Source organism: Oryx dammah, unplaced genomic scaffold (genome assembly GCF_014754425.2).
Source record: "Oryx dammah isolate SB20612 unplaced genomic scaffold, SCBI_Odam_1.1 HiC_scaffold_25, whole genome shotgun sequence".
In the NCBI taxonomy this organism is placed as follows: domain Eukaryota; kingdom Metazoa; phylum Chordata; class Mammalia; order Artiodactyla; family Bovidae; genus Oryx; species Oryx dammah.
The window spans coordinates 1,559,565-1,580,933 of NW_024070209.1; the positions used below are offsets into that span (position 1 = coordinate 1,559,565).

General features: G+C 46.5%; 1 protein-coding gene across 1 annotated transcript in view; it reads left to right on the forward strand.

The window, feature by feature from the left end:
* The first annotated feature begins 15,902 nt into the window (after positions 1–15,902).
* The window catches only part of BUB1 (BUB1 mitotic checkpoint serine/threonine kinase), a 34,788-nt gene continuing 29,321 nt past the window's right edge, over positions 15,903–21,369 (forward strand). Inside the window, exons 1-4 of the mRNA XM_040267544.1 lie at positions 15,903–16,020; positions 19,340–19,399; positions 19,482–19,620; positions 20,694–20,890. Coding sequence (XP_040123478.1) covers positions 15,995–16,020; positions 19,340–19,399; positions 19,482–19,620; positions 20,694–20,890 — 422 coding nt within the window. The 5' untranslated portion in view covers positions 15,903–15,994. The remainder of the gene's footprint in view (positions 16,021–19,339; positions 19,400–19,481; positions 19,621–20,693; positions 20,891–21,369) is intronic.

Here is a 21,369-nt window from a genome sequence, read left to right on the forward strand (position 1 = left end):
CTAATAAAGTATTGCTGTTGTTCAGTTGCTCAGTCGTGTCCAGCTCTGTGACCCCACGGACTGCAGCACGCCAGGCTTCCCTGTCCCTCACTATATCCCTGAGTTTGCTCAAATGCATGTCCATCCAGTCAGTAATGCCGTCTAACCATCTCACCTCTGTAGTCCCCTTCTCTTGTTGCCCTCAGTCTTTCCCAGTGTAAAGAAATAGAGGACAACAACAGAATGGGAATGACTAGAGAGCTCCTCAAAAAAAAAAACTGGAGACGCCAAGGGAACATTTCATGCAAAGATGGGCACAGTAAAGGATGATGGAGTATTATCCAACCTTAAGAAGGAGATTCTGTCACCTGTTGCAACGTGAAGGACATTCTGCTAAGTGAAAAAAGCCAGACACAAAAGGAAAATGATTGTATGATTCCACTTATATAACTAGAGTAGTTCAAATTAATAGAGACAGAAAGTAGAGCTGTGGTGGCCCGTGGCTGTGGGGAGGAAGGAAGAGGGAAGTAATGTTTAACGGGTACAGAGTTTCAGACTGCGAGGATGCCAGAGTGCTGAGATGGATGCCGGCGATGGTTGCACAGTACCGTGGATGTACTTCGCGCCACTGTGTACTCAGTTCTAGTGAGCTGGGCGAGCCTGGAGCCTGTGACACAAAGGGAAGTCAGAAAGAGAAGAACAAATGTTGTCTATTAACACAGACATGTGGAATCTAGAAAAATGGTACTGATGAACCTATTTGCAGGCAGGGCAGGAATAGAGACACAGATACAGAGAAGAAACGCTGGACACAGTAGGGGGAAGGAGAGGGTGGAACAAATTCAGAGAGTAGCAGATATATACACTACCATGTGTAAACAGATAGCTAGTGGGAAGCTGCTGTACAGCACGGGGAGCTCGGCTGGGTGCCCCGTGATTACCGTGGGGGTGGGGGTGGGGTTCAGGAGTAGGGGGACATATGTGTACTTATGGCTGATTCGCATTGTTGTATGGCAGGAGCCAGAGGAATACTGTAGAGCAATCATCTTCCGATTAAAAATAAATTTTTAAAATTTAAAAGTTCATGGCAATTAGAGAAAGCCCACATGCAGCAAGGAAGACCCAGCACAGCCAAAAATCAATTCAGTTCAGTCTCTCAGTCGTCTCTGACTCTTTGTGACCACCACGGACTGCAGCACGCCAGGCCTCCCTGTCCATCACCAACTCCCAGAGTCCACCCAAACCCATGTCCATTGAGTCAGTGATGCTATCCAGCCAACTCATCCTCTGAAGTCCCCTTCTCCTCCTGCTCTTAATATTTCCCAGCATCAGGGTCTTTTCAAATGAGGCAGCTCTTCAAATCAGGTGGCCAAAGTATTGGCGTTTCAGCTTTAGCATCAGCCCTTCCAATGAACACCCAGGACTGATCTCCTTTAGGATGGACTGGTTGGATCTCCTTGCAGTCCAAGGGACTCTCAAGAGTCTTCTCCAACACCACAGTTCAAAAGCATCAATTCTTCAGTGCTCAGCTTTCTTTATAGTCCAACTCTTACATCCATACATGACCACTGGAAAAACCATAGCCTTGACTAGATGGAACTTTGTTGACAAAGTAACGTCTCTGCTTTTTAATATGTTGTCTAGTTTGTCATAACTTTCCTTCCAAGGAGTAAGCGTCTTTTAATTTCATGGCTGCAATCACCATCTGCAGTGATTTTGGAGCTCAGAAAAATAAATAAAATAATAATCAATAAATAATAATTTAAAAAAATAAGCAGTTGGGGGAGGGGACAGTTTGGGAAACTTTCAGGTTTTCAATATTATCTGACTCTTTGCAATGAGAAGGTCTTCACCATATGCTTGAGTGCATAAATAAGGCTGTGGGGGAAAACCAAATCTCTGCAAAGGTTAGGAAGAGAAATGTGCGTTGCTCCAGGGAAGGAAAGAAAAGGCAGTGAAGAGAAAGAAGGGGGGCAGGGAAGCACTCGGCTCAGCACAGCCAGGCCAGGGAGGGGAGCCCTGAGGACGGATAGTGCGGAGGTCCCGTCAGTCTAGAAACTTCTAGTGAGGCTTGTGAGCCTTACAGGGCTTCCCAGGTGGCGCTAGTGGTAAAGAACTCACCTGTCAGTGCAGGAGGCAGAAGAGAGGAGGGTTCGACAGCTGGGTTGGGAAGATCTGGAGGAGGGCATGGCCACCCACTCCAGTACTCTTGCCTCAAGAATCCCATGGACAGAGGAGCCTGGCGGGCTACAGTCTACGGTGTCGAAGAGTCGGACACGGCTGAAGCAACTGAGCACAGAAGCCTTACCTGTGCACACCCACTCACCAGCCTGGCGCCCAGGAGAGAGCCCCGCTTTGCCAAGAAACAAACTCAAAAATGTGTGAAAAGCTTATCACGTTTCAGATGTTGCGCTTTTTTTTTTTGATGGGGACCATTTTAAAAGTCTTTATGAAATGGCAAAGTCTTAACCACTGCACCACCAGGGAAGTCCCCAGAGGTTGTTTTTAAATATTCTCTGCAACCTCAGGAAGGAGCCTCAAGTGGCCCAGAATCCGCTGCTGCCCCAGCCAAGGGCATGCTGTCCTACAGACCTCGGGGCAGGTGGGACCCTTAGACATGGGGACATTCCCAGACCTGGGGGACCCACCATCAGAGTGAAGACAAGGAGGACTCAGCCTGGCAGGCTGGTCTTGGGGAGGGACGGGGGAAGCTGGGCTGCACCCGCACCACATCTGGTGCAGTATCCCGGAGGATGAATCCCTGAACAGAGGAGGGCAGTGGTGATGTGCTCAGAAAACTGCAAAACCAGGATTTGGGTTTTAGGGGGGAAGCAAACTGTTTCCTGGGTTCTATGTCCTGGGAGTGCCTGACACTGTACAAACTTCCCACTATACACACAGCACTCACACTCATGAACCTCGCCCCCTCCAACACCTACTTGAATTTCAAGGGCCTGGGGGTAGGGGACTGGCTACAAGGAGGCCTCATATTGTATCTGTGAATCCATGTCTGGTGTTAGTCAGTCACGTCTGACTCTTCATCACCCCATGGACTGTATTCCGCCAGGCTCCTCTGTCCATGGGATTCTCCAGGCAAGGATACTGGAGAGGGTTGCCATGCCCTCATCCAGGGGATCTTCCCAACCCAGGGATCGAACCTGGGTCTCCTGAATCGCAGGCAGATTCTTTACCATCTGAGCCACCAGAGAGTTTTATTTCTGGCCTCTCACGGAGCAGAAGGTTAAAAACATCAAGAAGTCAGGTCACTGTCTTCGAACACAGGATAAGATCAAATCTGATAGTACAAGGTGAACTTTCAAGCAGATACTAAGATCTTTAATCACTGGGGACAAAAAAAAAAAAAAAACCAGTATGACATTTAAGCTATTACAACTCTGAAATTATGAAGTCAATAAACAAAAACTGGAGAGAATGGAAAAGTGGTTGTTAGAGTAATGGGGCTTGTATCTCTTTCCTCCCACTTTTTTTTTTAGGTGTCATACCACAGCCAGCATTAATGAAAAGCCACTCAACAGTTTCTCATTTAAACCAGCAGCACAGATGTTATCTCTTCCTGCAGATGGAAGCTCAGGAAGGTAACATCTCACCTGATAACAGTCACACAGGTAATGTGCTGCTGGCTGCTGGTTGGCTCTCCAACTCCGGCCTGCCTTTCCCTCTGTCCCAAGGCAGACTGCACAGTTCACAGCAAAGAATCTTCTACTTGGCCCAAATCAGTGGTTTACATGTTATCATTCTTTTCCATCATTTAAACTGCAGTTATCTAAATAAGAAAAGACAAAGAGATGACAGGCCAGGAACTAAACTGAAAAGACACAGGAAGACAGGAAAAGGGGCGTGTATAAGGGCAGTGGTCCCCAAGCTTTTGGGCAGCAGGCACCGATTTCATGGAAGGTGATTTTTCCATACACCGAGGAGGGGGATGGTTTTCAGATGATTCAAGGGCATTACGTCTCTTGTGCACTTTACTACATCAGCTCCGCCTCAGATCATCAGGTATTAGATCCCGGAGGTTGGGCACCCCTGTATAAAGGGTTGTGACAGAACCTAGTATCACTTAAAGCAGCAGGACCTCCTTGCCCTCTTAAAAATTCTTGAGGCCTCCACACAAAAACCTGTACATGGATGTTTATAGTAGCTTTACACATAACTTCCAAAACGTGCAAGCATCCAAGATGGACTTCAGTAGGTGCCTGGACAAATCAACTGGTTCATCCAGACAATGCAGCAGCATTCAGCACGAAAAGAGAGATGAGCTCTCGGGCCGTGAAAAGACACGGAGAAAGCCTAAACACATATTACTAAGTGAAACAAGGCAATCTGAAAAGGCTACATACTGTATGATCGCAACTATAGGATTCTAAGAAGGCAAAACTATGGAAACAGTGAAAAGATCAGTGGTTGCCAGGGGTGGGTGGTGAGAGAAACACAGCTGACAATGTTTCGGGCGGTGAAAACACTCTGGGTGGCACCATGATGATGGGAGCGGCACCGCGCTCAGTCGCGCTGACTCTTTTGCAGCCCCGTGCACTGTAACCCGCCGGGCTCCTCTGTCCATGCAATTTTCCAGTCAAGAATTCTGGACTGGGTTGCCATTTCCTCCTGCAGGGGATCTTCCCAATCCAGGGACTGAACCCACATCTCCTGCCTTCGCAGTGGATTCTTTACTACTGAGCCACCTGGGAAGCCTCTATAATGATGGACACGTGTCATTAAACATCTGTCCAGACCCACAGAATGTACACCCCCAAGAGTGAACTCTAACGTAAACTGTGGTCTCTGAGTGACTATGATGTACCCACGTAGATTCATCTTTGGCTAAAAAAAAAAAAAAAAGAAAAGTCCATTCTGGTGAGTGATGATAATGGAAGAGGTTATGCCTGTGTGGAGACAGGAGGCATTAATATATGGGAAATTTCTGTACCTTCCTCTCAATTTTGTTCTAAACCTAACACTGATCTTTAAAATTGTCTTTTAAAAAATTGTTAGGGTCTGCAAATATCTATGGGTATTTATGGCATTTATCATATTAGAAATTATAAAAGAAAAAATGTTTAAATATTTATATCATTTGAATGTAACAATAATAAACTCATTAAATGTCTACAAAAAGAACTACATTTTTTAATTAGAAAAGTGGCATTGTTCTGCATCTTTACAAGTCTGGTTAACGTCTGCCTTGAAATAACTGGATGCTGCTCTCTGCTTCTGCAGATATGTTGTGAAATTATACATCCTATAGTTTCTGGGAACTACCACTGTACCTTCGTGAGAAAATGAGGATGAAAGAGTCAGTAACTGCTTCATGTTATCACTAAAATAATTTCTAACTTGTGAAGCTCCTGAAAAAGTCTTGGGTACCCCCCAGGAGTCCCTGGACCATGCTTTGAGAAAGATAAAGAAGATGGTGTGAGAGAGAAGGGGAAAGGACAAGTTGGGGAGACAAGGGCCCACCCACCATCTCACCTGCCACCTCCTCTAACCCCTGCTCCCCCCACCAGTTACCTCCAGTGCAGAAACCACAGCTTCCTCCCCAAGGATGACCTGCTTTTATTCCGAGCATCTCCTCCTTCAGCCCAGCTCATCCTTGAGACAGAAACATGTGCTAACTGGTTAATCTTCCTTCAGAACATACTGGTGTTTTTTAACTGGGGCTTTCTTAAATTAAAACTCTGAAGCCTGATTCTAAAAATGGGCTTATCAGACGACCTGAGATGGGGTGAGACACCCAGCAGAGCGCAGGAGAAAGTCCTCAACGAGACACAAGGGCTGGTCCTTGGGTTATTTTCTCCGTCTGCAAACTTAGGCTGCACCAAGCCCTCTGTCCACTTTTCTGGGCTGTGCTGCCAGCAAATGACTTCTGGGCCTGAATCCACCTTGCAACCCAAGCACCCCAGCCGCTGTTCACCCACCCCCGCGCACACCTGGACTCCGCGAGGCCCCTGGGAGTCCGCAGCATGGCAGCAACCAGATACGACCCCGGGCAGAGCCAGTCCATCCCTGTGCCAGGAAAATGCCCTCACTTCTCTGCAGGCACGACCCGGGATAACGCTGTTCTGCGCCGCTTTCCGCGCTTCTGTTCCGGACCAGGCGACACGGTGGCCCTGGGGGCGCTCCACGCCCGCTCCAACCAGATTTTCTGCCCCCTCTCCCGGCAAGGGGTGACACCCAAAGGCGGGGACTCAAGAAACAGGTTAGGAAACAGGTTTAGAAGCTACCGCTCTGGGCCGAGCATCCCGTCCGCCGCTGCGGGGCGCGCCCGCTCGTCCCTGCTCTCCGTGTAGGAGGGAGCGCGGTGGGCAGAGGACGCCTCCTGAGGGCCACGAAGTCGCCGGCTCTGCGGGCAGCCTATCTTCCGTCAGGTCGGGAGGGACCTGTTTTCCGGCGCAGCACACACACCCCAGCTCGCCCTGCCCGGGGTGCAACGCGGGGTGCCCTCGGGGACGCGTACCTGGGCCGGAAGAGGGGACAGCCGCCCAGGAGCCCGCGCAGCTCGTTTTTGAGGCTCCAGAACTCGCCGTCCAGGTAACGGTGCAAGGATGAGTCCCCGAGCCCCAGGTCCGCCGGCTCCATCGTGCTGTCGGGCCTCTGGCACGTCTCTGGGGCCGCTGCCCCGCGCGCCTCCTCCCGCAAGTGGCCCGGAGCGCACGCCCTCTCCTCTCCACGCCGCTGGCCCGTCTCCTCCCTCCTCCGCCGCTTGCCCCGCCCTCCCGCGCGCTGACCCTACCCCGACGCTGGTGCCTGGGCACCCAGTGAAGAAAGAAAGGTCCCAGGAGTCTGGGCTCTTACAATGGTCTCCCTCCCGGCCTTGCCCCGGGGCTTGAGTTCCTGCTGCCTGTGCCCTCGGCTCAGGTGTCCCTCCAGTTGGTGGCCCACAAGAACCCTGGTATTAGAACTCTAGAGAGGAGGTTGGTCTGTAGACACCGGGGCCTGGCTGCTCAGAGCTGAGGCATCTCACAGAGCAGACCTCTTGTATCAGCAGCCTCTCTGTGCCCAAGATCCAAGATGGCCTGGCCCATGCTCTGGCCCCAGGTCAGCTGCAGCTTGGCATTCCAGCGAACTTTAATATTACTGTAATCTGGGGAGAGTGGCCTGGGGCTACAGGGTAGCTGGGAGATGCAGACAGAACAGACAATGAACAAACATGAACTCATCTCCCAGAATCCTCCTTCTGTTGTTCTAACAAGTGACAAACATTCATTCCTTTCCTCTAAGTCCCATTTACTTTACTGATTCTCCATCTAAGTAGAAAGGGAATGTTCGTTGTTTCCTTTCAAAGACCACTGTGCTGGGGAGATGTCGGGGAGTGTGCTGTAGTTGGCCCTTGGGTCTCTGTCTGCTGTAGTTAGGTTAATGAATATCATCTATATTAGTTTCCTTCTTGTTGCTCAGTCCTAAGCCTTGTCCCACTCTTTCCAACCCCATTGACTGCAGCACGCCAGGCTTCCCTGTCCTTCACTATCTCCCAGAGTTTGCTCCAACTCATGTCCATTGAGTCAGTGATGCTATCCAACTGTCTCATCCTCTGTCACCCCCTTCTCCTCCTGCCCTTAATCTTTCCCAGCATCGGGGTCTTTTCCAAGGAGTCAGCTCTTCACATCAGGTGGCCAAAGTATTGGAGCTTCAGCTTCAGCATAAGTCCTTCCAGTGAATATTCAGGGTTGATTTCCTTTAGGATGGACTGGCTTGATCTCCTTGCTGTCCAGGAGGTTTTTAGCTCTGTATTTTCAGGGTGCTGTGTGAGCCAAGGACTGTTCTGAGGCATAGAGCCCCCGTGCCACTCTTCTCCTAAGGATTCTGGAGCCTGGGCAATCCCTGGGGCCTGCCTGGAGCCACAGCTCTGCTTTAGCTGATGGTCTCCCCTTTCTGGGGGACCGGAGCCTATGTTCGTTGTGAGGGTTGGTTTGTTGTGAGGGTGTTGTCAGGAGGGGCACCCCCAGTTGCACACGAGCCCTTGGTGTGAACCTGCTTCTGCCCAAAGGTCTGCCCTAGAGCCTGACCTGCCCCAAATTTGTCTGTGACTGATCTTGTGACTTTAGATAAGAATCTTCATCTCTCTTAGTTTCAATTTCTTCATCTGAAACTTGTGGCTAATATGATCTACATTTTTTTAAAGACTATAATTATGTATACATAATATTTGCCTCATATTAGGTGCTCTGTGATGGTCAGTGGGATGTTCTGTAGGATTATTTAAATTGTGGACATATGCCACAATGACTGCAGGAAATCTGAATAGAATATTCATTGTAGATTTCTCAAAAAGAAAAACAACCTCGCTCTCCTTATAAGGATACCAATCAATGGGTCGGGCCCCATCCTACTCCACTCTGACCTCATCTTAACCTGATTACATCTCCCAAAACCCAGTTTTCCAATAAGGTCACATGAACTTTCAATCCAGTATGTGCAAGTGTGCTAAGTCACTTCAACCATGTCCGACTCTTTGAGACCCTTTGGACTGTAGCCCACCAGGCTCCTCTGGCCATGGGATTCTCCAGGCAAGAATACAGGCGTGAGTAGCCATTCCCTTCTCTGGGGGAATCTTCCCAATCCAGGGATCAAACCCGGCTCTCCTGCTCACAGGACAGCTTCTTTACTGCCTGAGCCACCTGGAAAGCCACCTGGAGAAGTCAAAGACCACAGGCTAGATGTGCCAGCTACAGCATCAGAAAACCTTCCCCAACAAGATGCCTGCTAGAGGAGTTAGGTATGTCCCGGAGAAAAAAGCTGGGCTCAGAACCAGAGTGCCCACAGCAGGACCTCATAAGGGAAATGCAGGAATCCAGCAGCCCAGGCCTCTGAGAAGGGTGTCCAGTGGCCCACAGTGGACCAGGCATGGCATCTGGGTTTGTGCTCAAGGGCCATCCTGCAGCCCTGGGCTCTCCCTGGGCTGTGATGGCTGCTGGCTTCATTTCGCACTGCCCCAGCCCCTCGGTCCTTGTAGGAGAGGCAGGCCCTTGGCTTGGACCTTGAGAGAGCATTCTCCTGCGTGGATGGTGGCAGGCAAGAATCCTTTAAGCTCCTTCCATAGATGAGTGACCAGGAACGTTAATGACTTGCCCAAGGGCTCCTGGCTCTCCCAAGGCAGAGGACTCAGGCCCCAGAGGACCCACACCACATCACACTCCCCTACAGGACTGGCCTGGGGGCCTCGGTGAACTTTCTGGAGGCAGCTTTCATGAGGGCCTGGGGCACGAACACTATAGCCCAGGGCTTAGGGTTCCATGGTGAGGCACAGACTGTTCTCAGGGAACTTTGGTGTGTTTGTAGAAAGCAGAGAACCAGAAAATAGAGCAGGGAGAACCCTGGAGTATTTTCAGTCAGTCTTTTCTTTCCAGATGAGAGCTCTGCAGGGCACGGCCTCTAATGGCTCCATCTGACCACTGCACTGGGTTGCAGGAGGCAAATGGGGCAACTTAGGAAACTATAGTGTTCCTTGTGTATGGATGTGAGAGTTGAACCGTAAAGAAGGCTGAGTGCTGAAAAACTGTTACTTTCAAACTGGGGTGCTGGAGAAGACTCTTGAGAGTCCCTTGGACAGCAAGGAGATCAAACCAGTCAATCCTAAAGGATTATCAGCCCTGAACATTCATTGGAAGGACTGATGCTGAAGCTGAAGCTCCAATACTTTGGTCACCTCATGTGAAGAGTTGACTTATTGGAAAAGATCCTGATGCTGGGAAAGATTGATGGCAGGAGGCGAAGGGGGCAACTGAGGGAGAGATGGTTGGATGGCATCGCTGACTCAACAGACATGAGTTTGAGCAAATTCTGGGAGATGGTGAAGGACAGGGAAGCCTGGTGTGCTGCAGCTTATGGGGTTGCAGAGCTGGACACAACTGAGAGACTGAAAGCAGCAATGCTTCCCAGACCCCCCGGTACTTTGAGAATCCCAGCAATGATACTAGCTCAGGTTTACCTAGCCCTTGCCTTGTAACATTGTTATAAGGTAGAGAGGCTATAAATGCTAGAGAAATTTTGAACTAATACTCAGAGATGCAGGTATAATTTTGTAAAAAGAAATTTGTCTGGGTACCTCCCTCGTAGTCCAGTGGTTAAGACTCTACACACCCAGCGCAGGGTGCATGGATCGGATCTCTGGTTGGAGAACTAAGATCCTCCATGACAGTGGGCATGGCCAAAATAAATTTCAAAAAAAGAAAAGAAATTTAGTTGGTTTTTGACTGAGTTCCTGACACAGAGCCTTCAAAAACTCTGAGCATTTCTTAAGGGATCGGTGTCTTTGTTGTGCTATTGAATAATGCCTGCAGTGATTTTGGAGCCCAAGATAATAAAATCTGTCACTGCTTCCACTTTGTCCCCTTCTGTTTGCCATGATGTGATGGGACTGGATGCTATCTTAGTTTTGTATGTTTCACTGTCCTCTTTCACCTTCATCAAGAGGCTCTTTAGTTCCTCTTCACTTTCTGCCATTAGAGTAGGTACCATCTGCGTATCTGAGGTTGTTGATATTTCTCTTGACAATCTTGATTCCAGCCATTCGTACCAGTGCAGCCATTTATCAGGATGCAAAAATGAGCTCATAAGATTAGATGCCTCTAATAAGGGAAGAATAGAAAAGATAAAGGAATAGGGTCTCTGGTCTCTAGAAGCAGGCTAACATGTAAATAACATCTGGGCATCACTTGTGTCCATTATACAAATACCAGGATAGCACATAGGACTGAACATTCCATGAGAGATTCTTGGGGAGACTGATGGCGGCAGAGAGCTGGGGTTCCCATCCTTCCTTCCAGGCTGCAGTGATATGAAAGTCCATCCTGGGTTTTGACCACACAAGGGATCTTCAGAAGTAACAAGACACCCTCAGATGAAAAACATTTCTAGAATAGGGCTTTATATTTTTTTGTTTCTTCATATCAACTTTATTCTTAACGTTCTGTAGCCCCTGAAATCACTTGTCAGCTTTCTGTCACCACTTTAATTATAAATCTCTAATCTTATATGATGTTTCAGCAACATGGCTAATACTGCTACTATAAATTACTTTAAATTTCCCAGTGGAAGGAAGATATATGTGTGTTTGTGACAGTCTGCATGTGTCAACAACTGAGCGATTCACTTTCAATTTTCACTTTCCACTTTCATGCATTGGAGAAGGAAATGGCAACCCACTCCAGTGTTCTTGCCTGGAGAATTCCAGGGACAGCAGAGCCTGGTGGGCTGCCATCTATAGGGTCGCACAGAATCGGACACGACTGAAGTGATTTAGTAGCAGTAGCAGCAGCAGCATGTGTCAAACAGGCAGAACCTAGAGAAGAAGAATTGTTTTCTTTCCCTTTTCTTTTTAATTTTGGCTGCGCTGGGTCTTCGCTGCAGTACATGGGCTCTTGGCCACAACAGGCTTCTCTAGTTATGCTGCACACAGCCTTCTCTCATTGAGATGCATAAACTCTGCAGCGTTCAGGCTCACTAGTTGTGGCACCTGGGCTTAGTTGCTGCAAGGCTCATGAAACCTTAGTTCCCCTACCAGAGACGGAACCTGGGTCTCCTACATTGGGAGGCAGATTCTTTACCACTGGAGCACCAGGAAAGTCCCCATTTTCCTTTTCTTAACACAGCACTGACTGGTATCATGGGACAACCCAAAAAATTGAGTGGAGGCTATAGGAGAGTGGAAGTCAGAGAAACATTATGAAGAGATGGAGATAGTTTTCATTTTACAGATCAGGAAACTTACACCCAGATTCAGGGTTTAAGTCCCATTATCTGCTTCTTTGGCTTCCCAGGTGGCTAACTGGGTAAAGAATCTGCCTGCAATGCAGGAGATGAGACTCAGAAGACACAGGTTCGATCCCTGGGTTGGGAAGATCCGCTGGAGGAGGGCATGGCAACCTACTCCAGTATTCTTGCCAGGGTAATCCCATGGACAGAGGAGCCTGGTGGGTTACAGTCCATGGGGTTGCATAGAGTCAGACACCACTTAGTGGCTCAGCACAGCACAGCACACCTGCTTCTTGGGAAAGTCAAGTCTGGAGCTCATGTTCCCTGATGCAGTCTGGTTTTCCATCTCCAATAAGTTTGGAAATTACTATTTTGGAATAACAAGTCACTGAAAGCCCAAATATGAACAAAAATGCTTTACCAATTTAGGGAATCTATTAGTCATTTTACATAGATGGGCATTTAATATTGAAATTAGCAGATAAACTAATTTAAAGTTTTAGAGGAAGAGAGAGTTGTAACTGCACATTTCTGCCTCAAATGTAGGAAATGCAGGCCTTGACATGTGTGGACCCACTACTCCCACTCAGATCAGAACAAGCCTCCCCACTCACATCCTGAGTTGGGTCTGGGGAGATAAGGTAACAGACCCACCAAGGAAACAGCAATGCCAAAAATTAAAGGGATGGCTAATCAGTGAAGCAATGATTATTATTTAACAAACTTTCAGATATGCCATGGCAATCGCTAGCTACACTCTCAACACAAACCTGAGGAGAAAAGGGCAGAGGGAGAAGATGAAAGAAGTAAGAGTTGGAGCAGATGGAATTTGAAGTGTTGTCAGTGGCATGAACTTCCAATTAGTGAATTTTTTTAAAAATGAACAACATATTTGCCAGCTTTTCCGGATTTTCTGCTTATATTGATTTATGTAAATTGCCAGCATTTGGGGGTTTATAGATCTTCATCAAAGTAGCAAGCTGTTTCTTCATCACACTCTTTGGAAGCTCTTCCTTTACTCCTGAGTGTAGACATAATGTGAAGCTCTTAGAAAAATAGTCATTCTAGACTTAGGAAACAGCATATGAGACTTACCTCAACAAGCTCCTGAAGGCTTTGAACCAGGCCAGTCTCTGCTTTCCTTCCGTGGTGCTTAGTCCTGTTACATAGGAAGGTCAAACATCTGGTAAACCCTCCAACTCAACACATCTCTACACAAGTAGCAGCCTTCCCCAGCTTCAGTGGCCTGTTTCTGTAAATTCTTCTAGGCCATCAAATTATCTTTCTCTTCTTTTCCTTACATATTAAAGACATCTTTGTGTTCTAAGAACACTCCCTCCTTGAGATCGGATTCCCTGTCTTACCTTCTTCTGCCTCCAACGCCAGCTTAGAGTCTGCAGATTACTGATCTTGGCCTCTCCACCCCGCCTCTCCCTCCGTCTCCCTAAAATCCTGATTTATTGGGAACTGGGCTGATTAACCTAATAGGGACACTATGATGAACACAGTGTGTGGGAGGATCGTTATATTGGGTTGGCCAAAAAGTTTATTCAGGTTTTTCCATGTTATAGAAAATCCTGAATTTTGGCCAATCCAACAATTTTCCTACAGAATAAGAATCATAGCAGAGAGGGATGTCCATAATTAAGGAAAAAGAGAAGGCATTGAGTAAGCCAGGAAATTATTTCCAGAAACACGTAAGATTCTAATAATTGCTGATAACTGTAATACTTATTACTGCTACCTCTAGCTATACCCCAGTGTCTGGCATCGGTGGGTCAGCGTGCCTTTTTTAAGAGGCAGTGTGGGAAGAGGCATTCACAATACTTTACTCCACAAACAAGCCTGGTGGGAGAGAAGCTCCTAGTGGTAGAAACGAAGGAGGGCAGACAAGCTCTGTGGCCTCTAGAAAACAGGGTCGAGCTAAGTATACCTACCATGAGGTCCTATGAGCACAATGCTGCTCATTCCCCAAAGGCCCAGTTTATTGTCAAGATCAAGTACAAACGCAGTAATCTAGCATGTAAGATCAGACATCAAACTATCAAATTCGTCTTTCATACTTTCCGCTGCTCATTAACAGAAGTCCTCAAGGGTTATTTCCTTCAGTGATCTTTATTTACGCCAGGGATGACGTCCCCAGACTCCCCCCAGCCCAGATCCACCCCACCATGTTCAAGGCCCAAGTCAAGCCCTCCCTTCCCCAGGAAGCTTTCTCTGACAGACAGGCCCCATGTCCCCTCCCTCCTCTAGACCCCCCTAGCAGAAATCATATGTGTATTAATTTAGCACTTAATCCTGCATTGGCAGCCAGATTCTTTACTAGTTGAGCCACTAAGGAAGTCCCAAACATTCATTTAGCACTTCATATTATTTATGTCTATACAGGCTTCCCGGTGGCTCAGTGGTAAAGAATCTGCCTGCCAGTGTAGGAGACACAGGTCCAGTCTTTGGGTTGGGAAGAGCCCCTGGTGAAGGAAATGGCAACCCACTCCAGGATTCTTGCCTTGAAAATCCCTTGGACAGAGGAGCCTGGCAGACTACAGTCCACGGGGTCACAAAGAGTTGGACACAACTTCGTGACTAAACAACAACAATTTTTTATGTCTGTATCTCCATCTCCCAGATAATACCACTAGTTTCTTAAGGACAAGATCTGTCTGAGTCAGATAAGGTTACAATTAAATCCAATAGCACCTAGTATATGAGAGATGCCTGATCAACATTTCCAGATTGGTGACTGAGGTGGAATCAGACATGGGCTGAAAACTTGAGTTAGTGAGAAAAAAACTGTGTTAATTCCTGTGATAATCAGCAGAACCTAAACTTGTCTAAAGACTCCAGAGTGAGCACCCTCTGAGTTAACAACCCCACAAATTGGATACTTGTGTAATCCAAATCAATCATTTCCCTGAAAGAAATTCTGAACTCTGAGAGCATCAGGATTTCCAGGAGCTGCTAATTATTTAACTTAAGGGCCCCAAGACAGCAAAACATGCACACCGCTTCTCTAAAAGGAAGGTAATCACATGAATAGCTCTTTATATTTGACTTGCACTGTTAAGTGGCTCTTGAAAGAACCTCGAGAAGTAGAATGGGAAGTTATTAAAAGATCAAGGGGTTAGGTAAGGTTAGGCTGACTCTTCCAATTCAGTCTCAGGTAGGAAGCATCAGAGTATTATATAATTCTTCTTAGACTTCTGGGCTCCTTTGCAAAAGGATCTCATTTTTGGTTTTCTAATTCCTAAATCCACGGTCTCCACAGCTCTTGAGTTCCACAGAAGATGGTGAAAGTTTTCCTGCCGTCATTCTGTACTCTATCCAAACTTCTGTTCTTTTAATTACCAGTTGGATGTAGGAACTGCCCAGTCCCTTGAGCTCTCATTCGCTATAGAGCACACACAGAGCATTTCATATCAGTTAAATCAAGCCTGGAGGTCTCCAAGGTTATCAACCTACCGGTTTATTTGCCGTATGTAACTTACGTAACTAACCCCTAAGCGCCTACAGACGTGATGCCCTCGGGTTGTAACCACTAAGCTAAAACCCACTTAGGTTTTTCCCTGGGCTTTTGATGAATCACCCTCTAACTCTCTGCCACAGCTTCTTTGGATCTGGAACCAAAATTTAACGGACTTCAACATCTAGGTTCTTTACTTACAGAGACGCGGAACAAAAAACTGCGGGAAATGGAGAGGCGTGCCACTCGGCAGGATTCCGTTTTTCACCCCATCGGCCTCTCCTAAGCCAGAGGCAGGCATTCCCCCCGGACTCTGCGACCTTAAACAAGTCTGAACGGTTTATTTTTCTTCTTTCCATAAACCAGGAATAACGACTCTGGTTTATATAAGGAAGCAAAGCGTCGAAGTGGCACAATTTTTTCAACCTCGTGAAACTGTTTTTCTCCCAGGATGCCTTCCTCAGGGTGATGCCTTAATCATGGAATTTTGTAAGCCAGCCGCAGCTTGGACGGCTAAGGAAAAAATTCATTCCCTACTCCTGAGCCAAACTAGGCGGTCCACGTCACGCCGTACCCTGAAACCTAGCCCGCTCGCCCCTCAGCTTGCGCTTTGATTCAACGGGGTTGCCGGAAGTGGGAGGAGCTGCCGGCGCACCAGAGGGAGGCGGACCTTGGTCTCCAGGCAACGGCCCAGGCGATTGGCCAGCTCGTTTGCAACCGAGGCCAATGGCCATGCGCCTTGAAAACGGTCGTTGCGGCGACTGAGGCTGCGCGGGAGATTCGACTTGGCGGCGGCTCCTACCCAACAGCGCAGTTGGGACTGCTGCTGGCCTGGATCCTCTCGCCATGGATAACCCGGAAAATGTTTTTCAGTAGGTGTGGGTCTGGTGGGAGGGAGAGGGGTGGGCGGGGGCGTGATCTCCGGTTGCAGGCCTCCGGGGGCTGGGGTACCTGAGTTCGGGCCTAGTGGGCTGCAGGTCCCTGGCCCGCCCCAGACCTGCCTCCCTTGGCCTTCCCGCCCCTTTTCTTGGCCCTGGAGTTTGTCCCCTCGCAGCCTCACTACCCCCATCCCTCCCCGGCTGCGCTGCGGGCCACTCGGGAGTCGTGGAAAGGGAGCCCAGTGTAGCCGGGACTCCGCTGAGACCCCGGGCCTTTGACCGAGCTGCCGCTAGAGTGGCAGTTTGACTGGAGTGGGGAGGGGTTTGGATGAAATTGAGGCCCCCAGAGCTCCTTGATTGTCTGTAAGGAATTCTCCTCTGGGCAGATCGCCTCGATGGAATTAAAATGTCTGACCCCAAACAAACTAACACTTGCCTGTAGGTTTCATGAGAAATTTTCGAAACCACTTATTTTAAAATTCTAGAAAGGGAAAGAACTTAAAATTGCACGATCCCCTAATCCCACAATTATTAAAAATCGTTGAGTAATGTGCACTTTAAGGGGAAAAATGTTCCACTGTTTGTCATTTGTGTCCACCTGCTAACATTTTAAAAAATTCCCATGTCTTTGCTTTTCATGACTTAGGTGATTTATCCAGACTGTTAAATGCATTTAAAGCAGTTAAATCTTGTGCTACGGAAAGTAAAACTGGTTAGTTTTACTAGCACCGGTGTAATATTAACTGTCTGGGATCAAAAGACTCAGATCCTTAACTCTGCCTTCAGACTTTTTCTGTAGCCCAGACTGCAAAGGATTTCAATTTTACAGACTCCTCTTCCCCCATTTTAAAATAGAAACCAGATATTTCTGACCTTATTTTGACATTCCAAAGGCTAATTTGCACTAATGAGCTGAGTGTTTTAGTATTGCTTTACAGTGTATTTAGACCATATTACTAGGAAAGTGTGGTTGGTATCAGATGAGCATCTTACTTTGGGCTGCCTATTACATATGTTTCAGGAGAAAGTTGTTTCATAACTTAAATTAGGAACTTTTAAACTGCTTATAAATTGTGGGAACTTATCTGCTATGATACACAAGAGGCAGTTTCAAGATGTAGGAATATTTTTTAACTTTTAAAAATAAGTACTATGTTTATGTGGTTAAAAAAGATTTAGTTAAATCTTGCTCACTGAGATCTTTATCTGACGGCTCTCCCAATGCCTTGTATGTAACCATTTTTCTAGTTTATTTTTCAAGAATGTAAATATTTATAATAACACAAACATATGTATGTACATATGTACAAATGTGTACAATTCCTGCCTTTATTAAACATAAAAAGTAGCAGAGCAGATGCACTTTTTTTTTCTTTTAATGCTATCCTTGGAGATTTCAGTCTGTCATTCCATAGATTCTTTTTTCTTTCTTTTTTACAACTGCATGATATTTTTTGTGCCATAATTGACCTAAAAAAGTACCCCGTTGTTGGACACTTGGAATGTGGACCTTCTTTGCTATGACAAATAGTGCCATGGTGAAAAATCTTGTACCCATGGTGCTTTTCATGTATCTGTCCTCTAGATTACTAGGAGTGGGTTTGCTAGATCAAAAGAAAATCCATCGGTCATTCTGGTGATATTATTACCAGTTTCCTTGGCAGGGATTGAGCACACTCCCACCTCCAAGCAAGTTGTAAGTGCGTCTTTTTCCATTACTTCCCCTCTACGTTGTTGTCATATTTTTGGAGTCTGGTAGATGAGAAGTTATCTCAGTGAGGCAAATTTCTCTCCTGAGACAGGTTGAGTATTTTTCTGTGAAATGCCTTTTGTTCATTTCTTAAATTGGATTGGATTTGTTTTTGCCCCCCAATTTCTAGAAGCTCTTTCGTCATCCCGTTTAGCATTTCTCTCTTAACTCTGCTTGGTGTTTTGTTTATTTGACATAGAGAAGCTTTTTATTTATAAGTAGTCCACTTACCTAGCTTTTTCTTTTGTGGCTTCTGGATTTTGAGTCATAAGAAACTTTGATTTTATTTGTATTGTGAGGTGACAGCTAGAAGAAAATATTACTTTCAAATTTTTTTTTTCCCCTCGAAAAAATCATTGAACTTCTTTGATAGAAACCTGAAAGTCTTCCTTACTTTGGCTCTCTCTCTTACCCAGTGTTCAGTCCCATCCACAAGTCTCATTGTCTCTTTCTCCAAAACACCCCAGTTCCACATTTGAACAGTTCCCATACTGGTTGAGGCTCTGCAATAGCTCTGTAACTGTTCTCATCCCCCACCCGCTTCGTCACTTAGAGACAGTTTTAAAATACACGTTAGATCTTGTCACCCCTCACCTTTCCCCTAACTTAGCTGCTTGGTTCTGGCCCTGGCAGACGTTACCCTCCCAGAGAGGCAGGCTTTCCCTGACCACCCTGCCTGAAAATAGCAAGTCCTGTCGCACTCTTACCCCTTCTGTCCTTTGGGTTTGTTTGCTTGTTTTCCCCGTCTGTGTTCTTTCTTTTTGCTGGTTTCTTCATCCTGCTAGCACCTGGGGCCTCTTGGAGAACTTTCTTGGCTCGGCTGGTTTGTTTTTAAGCTGTGGCTGAGTGTGCAGAAGTAGGGCAAATTCTCAGGGAGCTGCAGCTACTGACTTCCGAGCACTGTCATCTGGCGTATGTTCTGGAAGTCCCGATCTGCTGGACCCTGGGCTGTCTTGCGCTTCCCTGGTGACGCAGACGGTAAAAAATCTGCTTGCGATACAGGAGACCCAGGTTTGATCCATAGGTTGGGATGATCCCCTGGAGAAGGGAATGGCAACCCACTCCAGTATTCTTGCCTGGAGAACCCCATGGACAAAGAAGGCTGGAAGGCTACAGTCTGTGGGGTTACAAAGAGTCGGACATAACTGGGTGAATAACCATGGGCTGTCATGTACCTTTCAAGAGCTCTCTTCAAATCTCCAGCCAGATTCCTAAGCAGCAAGGCGAGGGGTCCTGGTCAATGCCACAGCTGGGTCCCAACATCAGGAGGAGGAGCAGCAAGGCTCTAGTGCCCCTCGTGGTGGCAGTGACATTGGAAGCGGAGACCTTTTATTAATAGCTGCTTCCTGTAGGGCTACCTCAGGGGCCTTGCGCTTTGCTTTCTTCTGAAAAAACACTGCTTTTGAGTTTCTGAGTGAATACTGTTTTCATTTTTATTATAGCATTTGAATTGATGTCTTAAGTTTTCTATTTTAAGGTATATTCATGATAAATATGAAATATAACTTTTGCTTTTAGGAAGTATTCCTAATAATCCCATGTACCTATTTTTCTCTGTTCTAGAATGTTTGAAGCCCATATGCAGAGCTACAAGGGTGATGACCCACTTGGTGAATGGGAAAGGTTAGCATTTCATTTACTTATTTTTTCTATAAACAAACTGTATGCTGCCCTGAAAAATTAATACTATCCATATTTTTTCTAGTTACATGCGATGGGTAGAAGAGAATTTTCCTGAGAATAAAGACTACTTAACAACTTTATTAGAGCATCTAATGAAGGAATTTTTAGATAAGAAGAGATATCACAATGACCCAAGGTTCATCAATTACTGTCTACAATTTGTAAGTATACTTTCAGAGGTATAATCACATCCCTATCATGTTGTACTTTTGCTTTTTACCCCAGATTTTAGGATCATTTTTTGGGTGTTTTTTATTTGATTCCTTATGTTTCTAAGTCATCACTTTTTTTTTTTTTTTTTTTTACGTTGTGTGGCCAGAGACTTGTATTTTATAATCTTCTGGCTTCTGTCTTGTGGAATCAGGGATTGAATTTTAAAACCCTCCTCCTCTATAAAGTCTGAAATGTGACAACAGAAGCTAGAAACCAGGCTTCCCTGGCGGCGCGGGTGGTCTAGAATCCGCCTGCAATGCAGGAGACCTGCGTCGACCCCTGAGTCACGAAGATCCCCTGGAGGAGATGGCAGGCCACTCCAGTGTTCTTGCCTGGGGAATCCCATGCACAGGGGAGCCTAACGGGCCACGGTCCATGGGGTCACAAAGAGTTGGACCCAAGTGAGCGACTGACACTTTCACTTTTCAAGGTAGAAACCTTGAAAAGGTTTGTTGGCTGAGAAGTGTGTTCAGGGAAGAGTAGATAAACAGGCACTCCCTGGTGCTAAAGAGGGTTCCTTGAGTAAATTAAATTCATTGTGAATAATGAAGAAAATATTAACTCTCAGAAATGAAATTTAGTGCTAAAAGGAGAAAGCTGCCTCAGGTTAGTCTTTCAAAGGTTGGATCTGTTCAGTCTTGAACTGAAGGCTTGGGGCACGAGTTGTGGTCAAAAAATCATGAATGGAATAGATAAAGTAAACAGGAATTTGCTATCTATCTTTACTAAGCTTCAAAATGTGAGGATTAGACACACCCTGTGGAATTTGAATGAGTACAACTTTATATATTAATATTATGGCACAGAACCTACTGTCTTGGGAAATAGTGGGGGATGCTGAATGTCAAGGAAGGGGATGAGCTGACTTTGAGGCTTGCCATCAGAGGACCACACCGGCCTTCCCCTCCCAAGTATGTCGTGCTGCCTCCTTGGAGACGAACACTGTGTTGTTTGGACTGGGAGCCACACCGTGCCTGGCAAGTGCCCTTCCTTCATGTCTGTCTGCTTTGGATTTCTGCAGGCCAAGTGCAACAGTGACCTTCACCAGTTTTTTGAGTTTCTGTACAACCACGGTATCGGAACCCAGGCAGCTCCTCTGTACGTAGCCTGGGCCGGGCATCTGGAAGGCCAGGGGGAGTGGCAGCACGCCAATGCCGTTTTTCGGAGAGGAATTCAGAACCAGGCCGAACCTAGAGAGCTGCTGCAACAACAGTACAGGTAGTTTGACAGTGAGACTCCACACAGTGATTCCTACCTTGAAAGGTGGTGGTTTACTCTTTAAAGATTTTTATTGTTATATTTGTACAGGGTATATACTTGTCATTGGGGAAAATGTGGAATTAGTATAAAGAAAAACTGTCCAGAAATATTACCATTAATATTTTTGAGCACTTCCTTCCAGTGTCTTTTCTGATGCCTGCGTGTGTGCTTAGACTCTCTGTTTTACAGTAGTAAATTGTACTGTATGTCTGATTGTATATGCTGAGCTTTATACTGCTCTTAAGAAATTATGGACTTTTATACCACTTAGAAAGTGGTTGTGAAGTCTGTCCCAGAGCAGTGTCATAATTTCATTGTTCTAGAATGGAACATTTGTTTCCAACATTTTGTTTTTCTTCACAAAGATCAGCACATGCTGCGTGCTAAGTCACTTCAGTCATGTCCAGCTCTTTGTGACCCCATGGACTGTAGCCCAC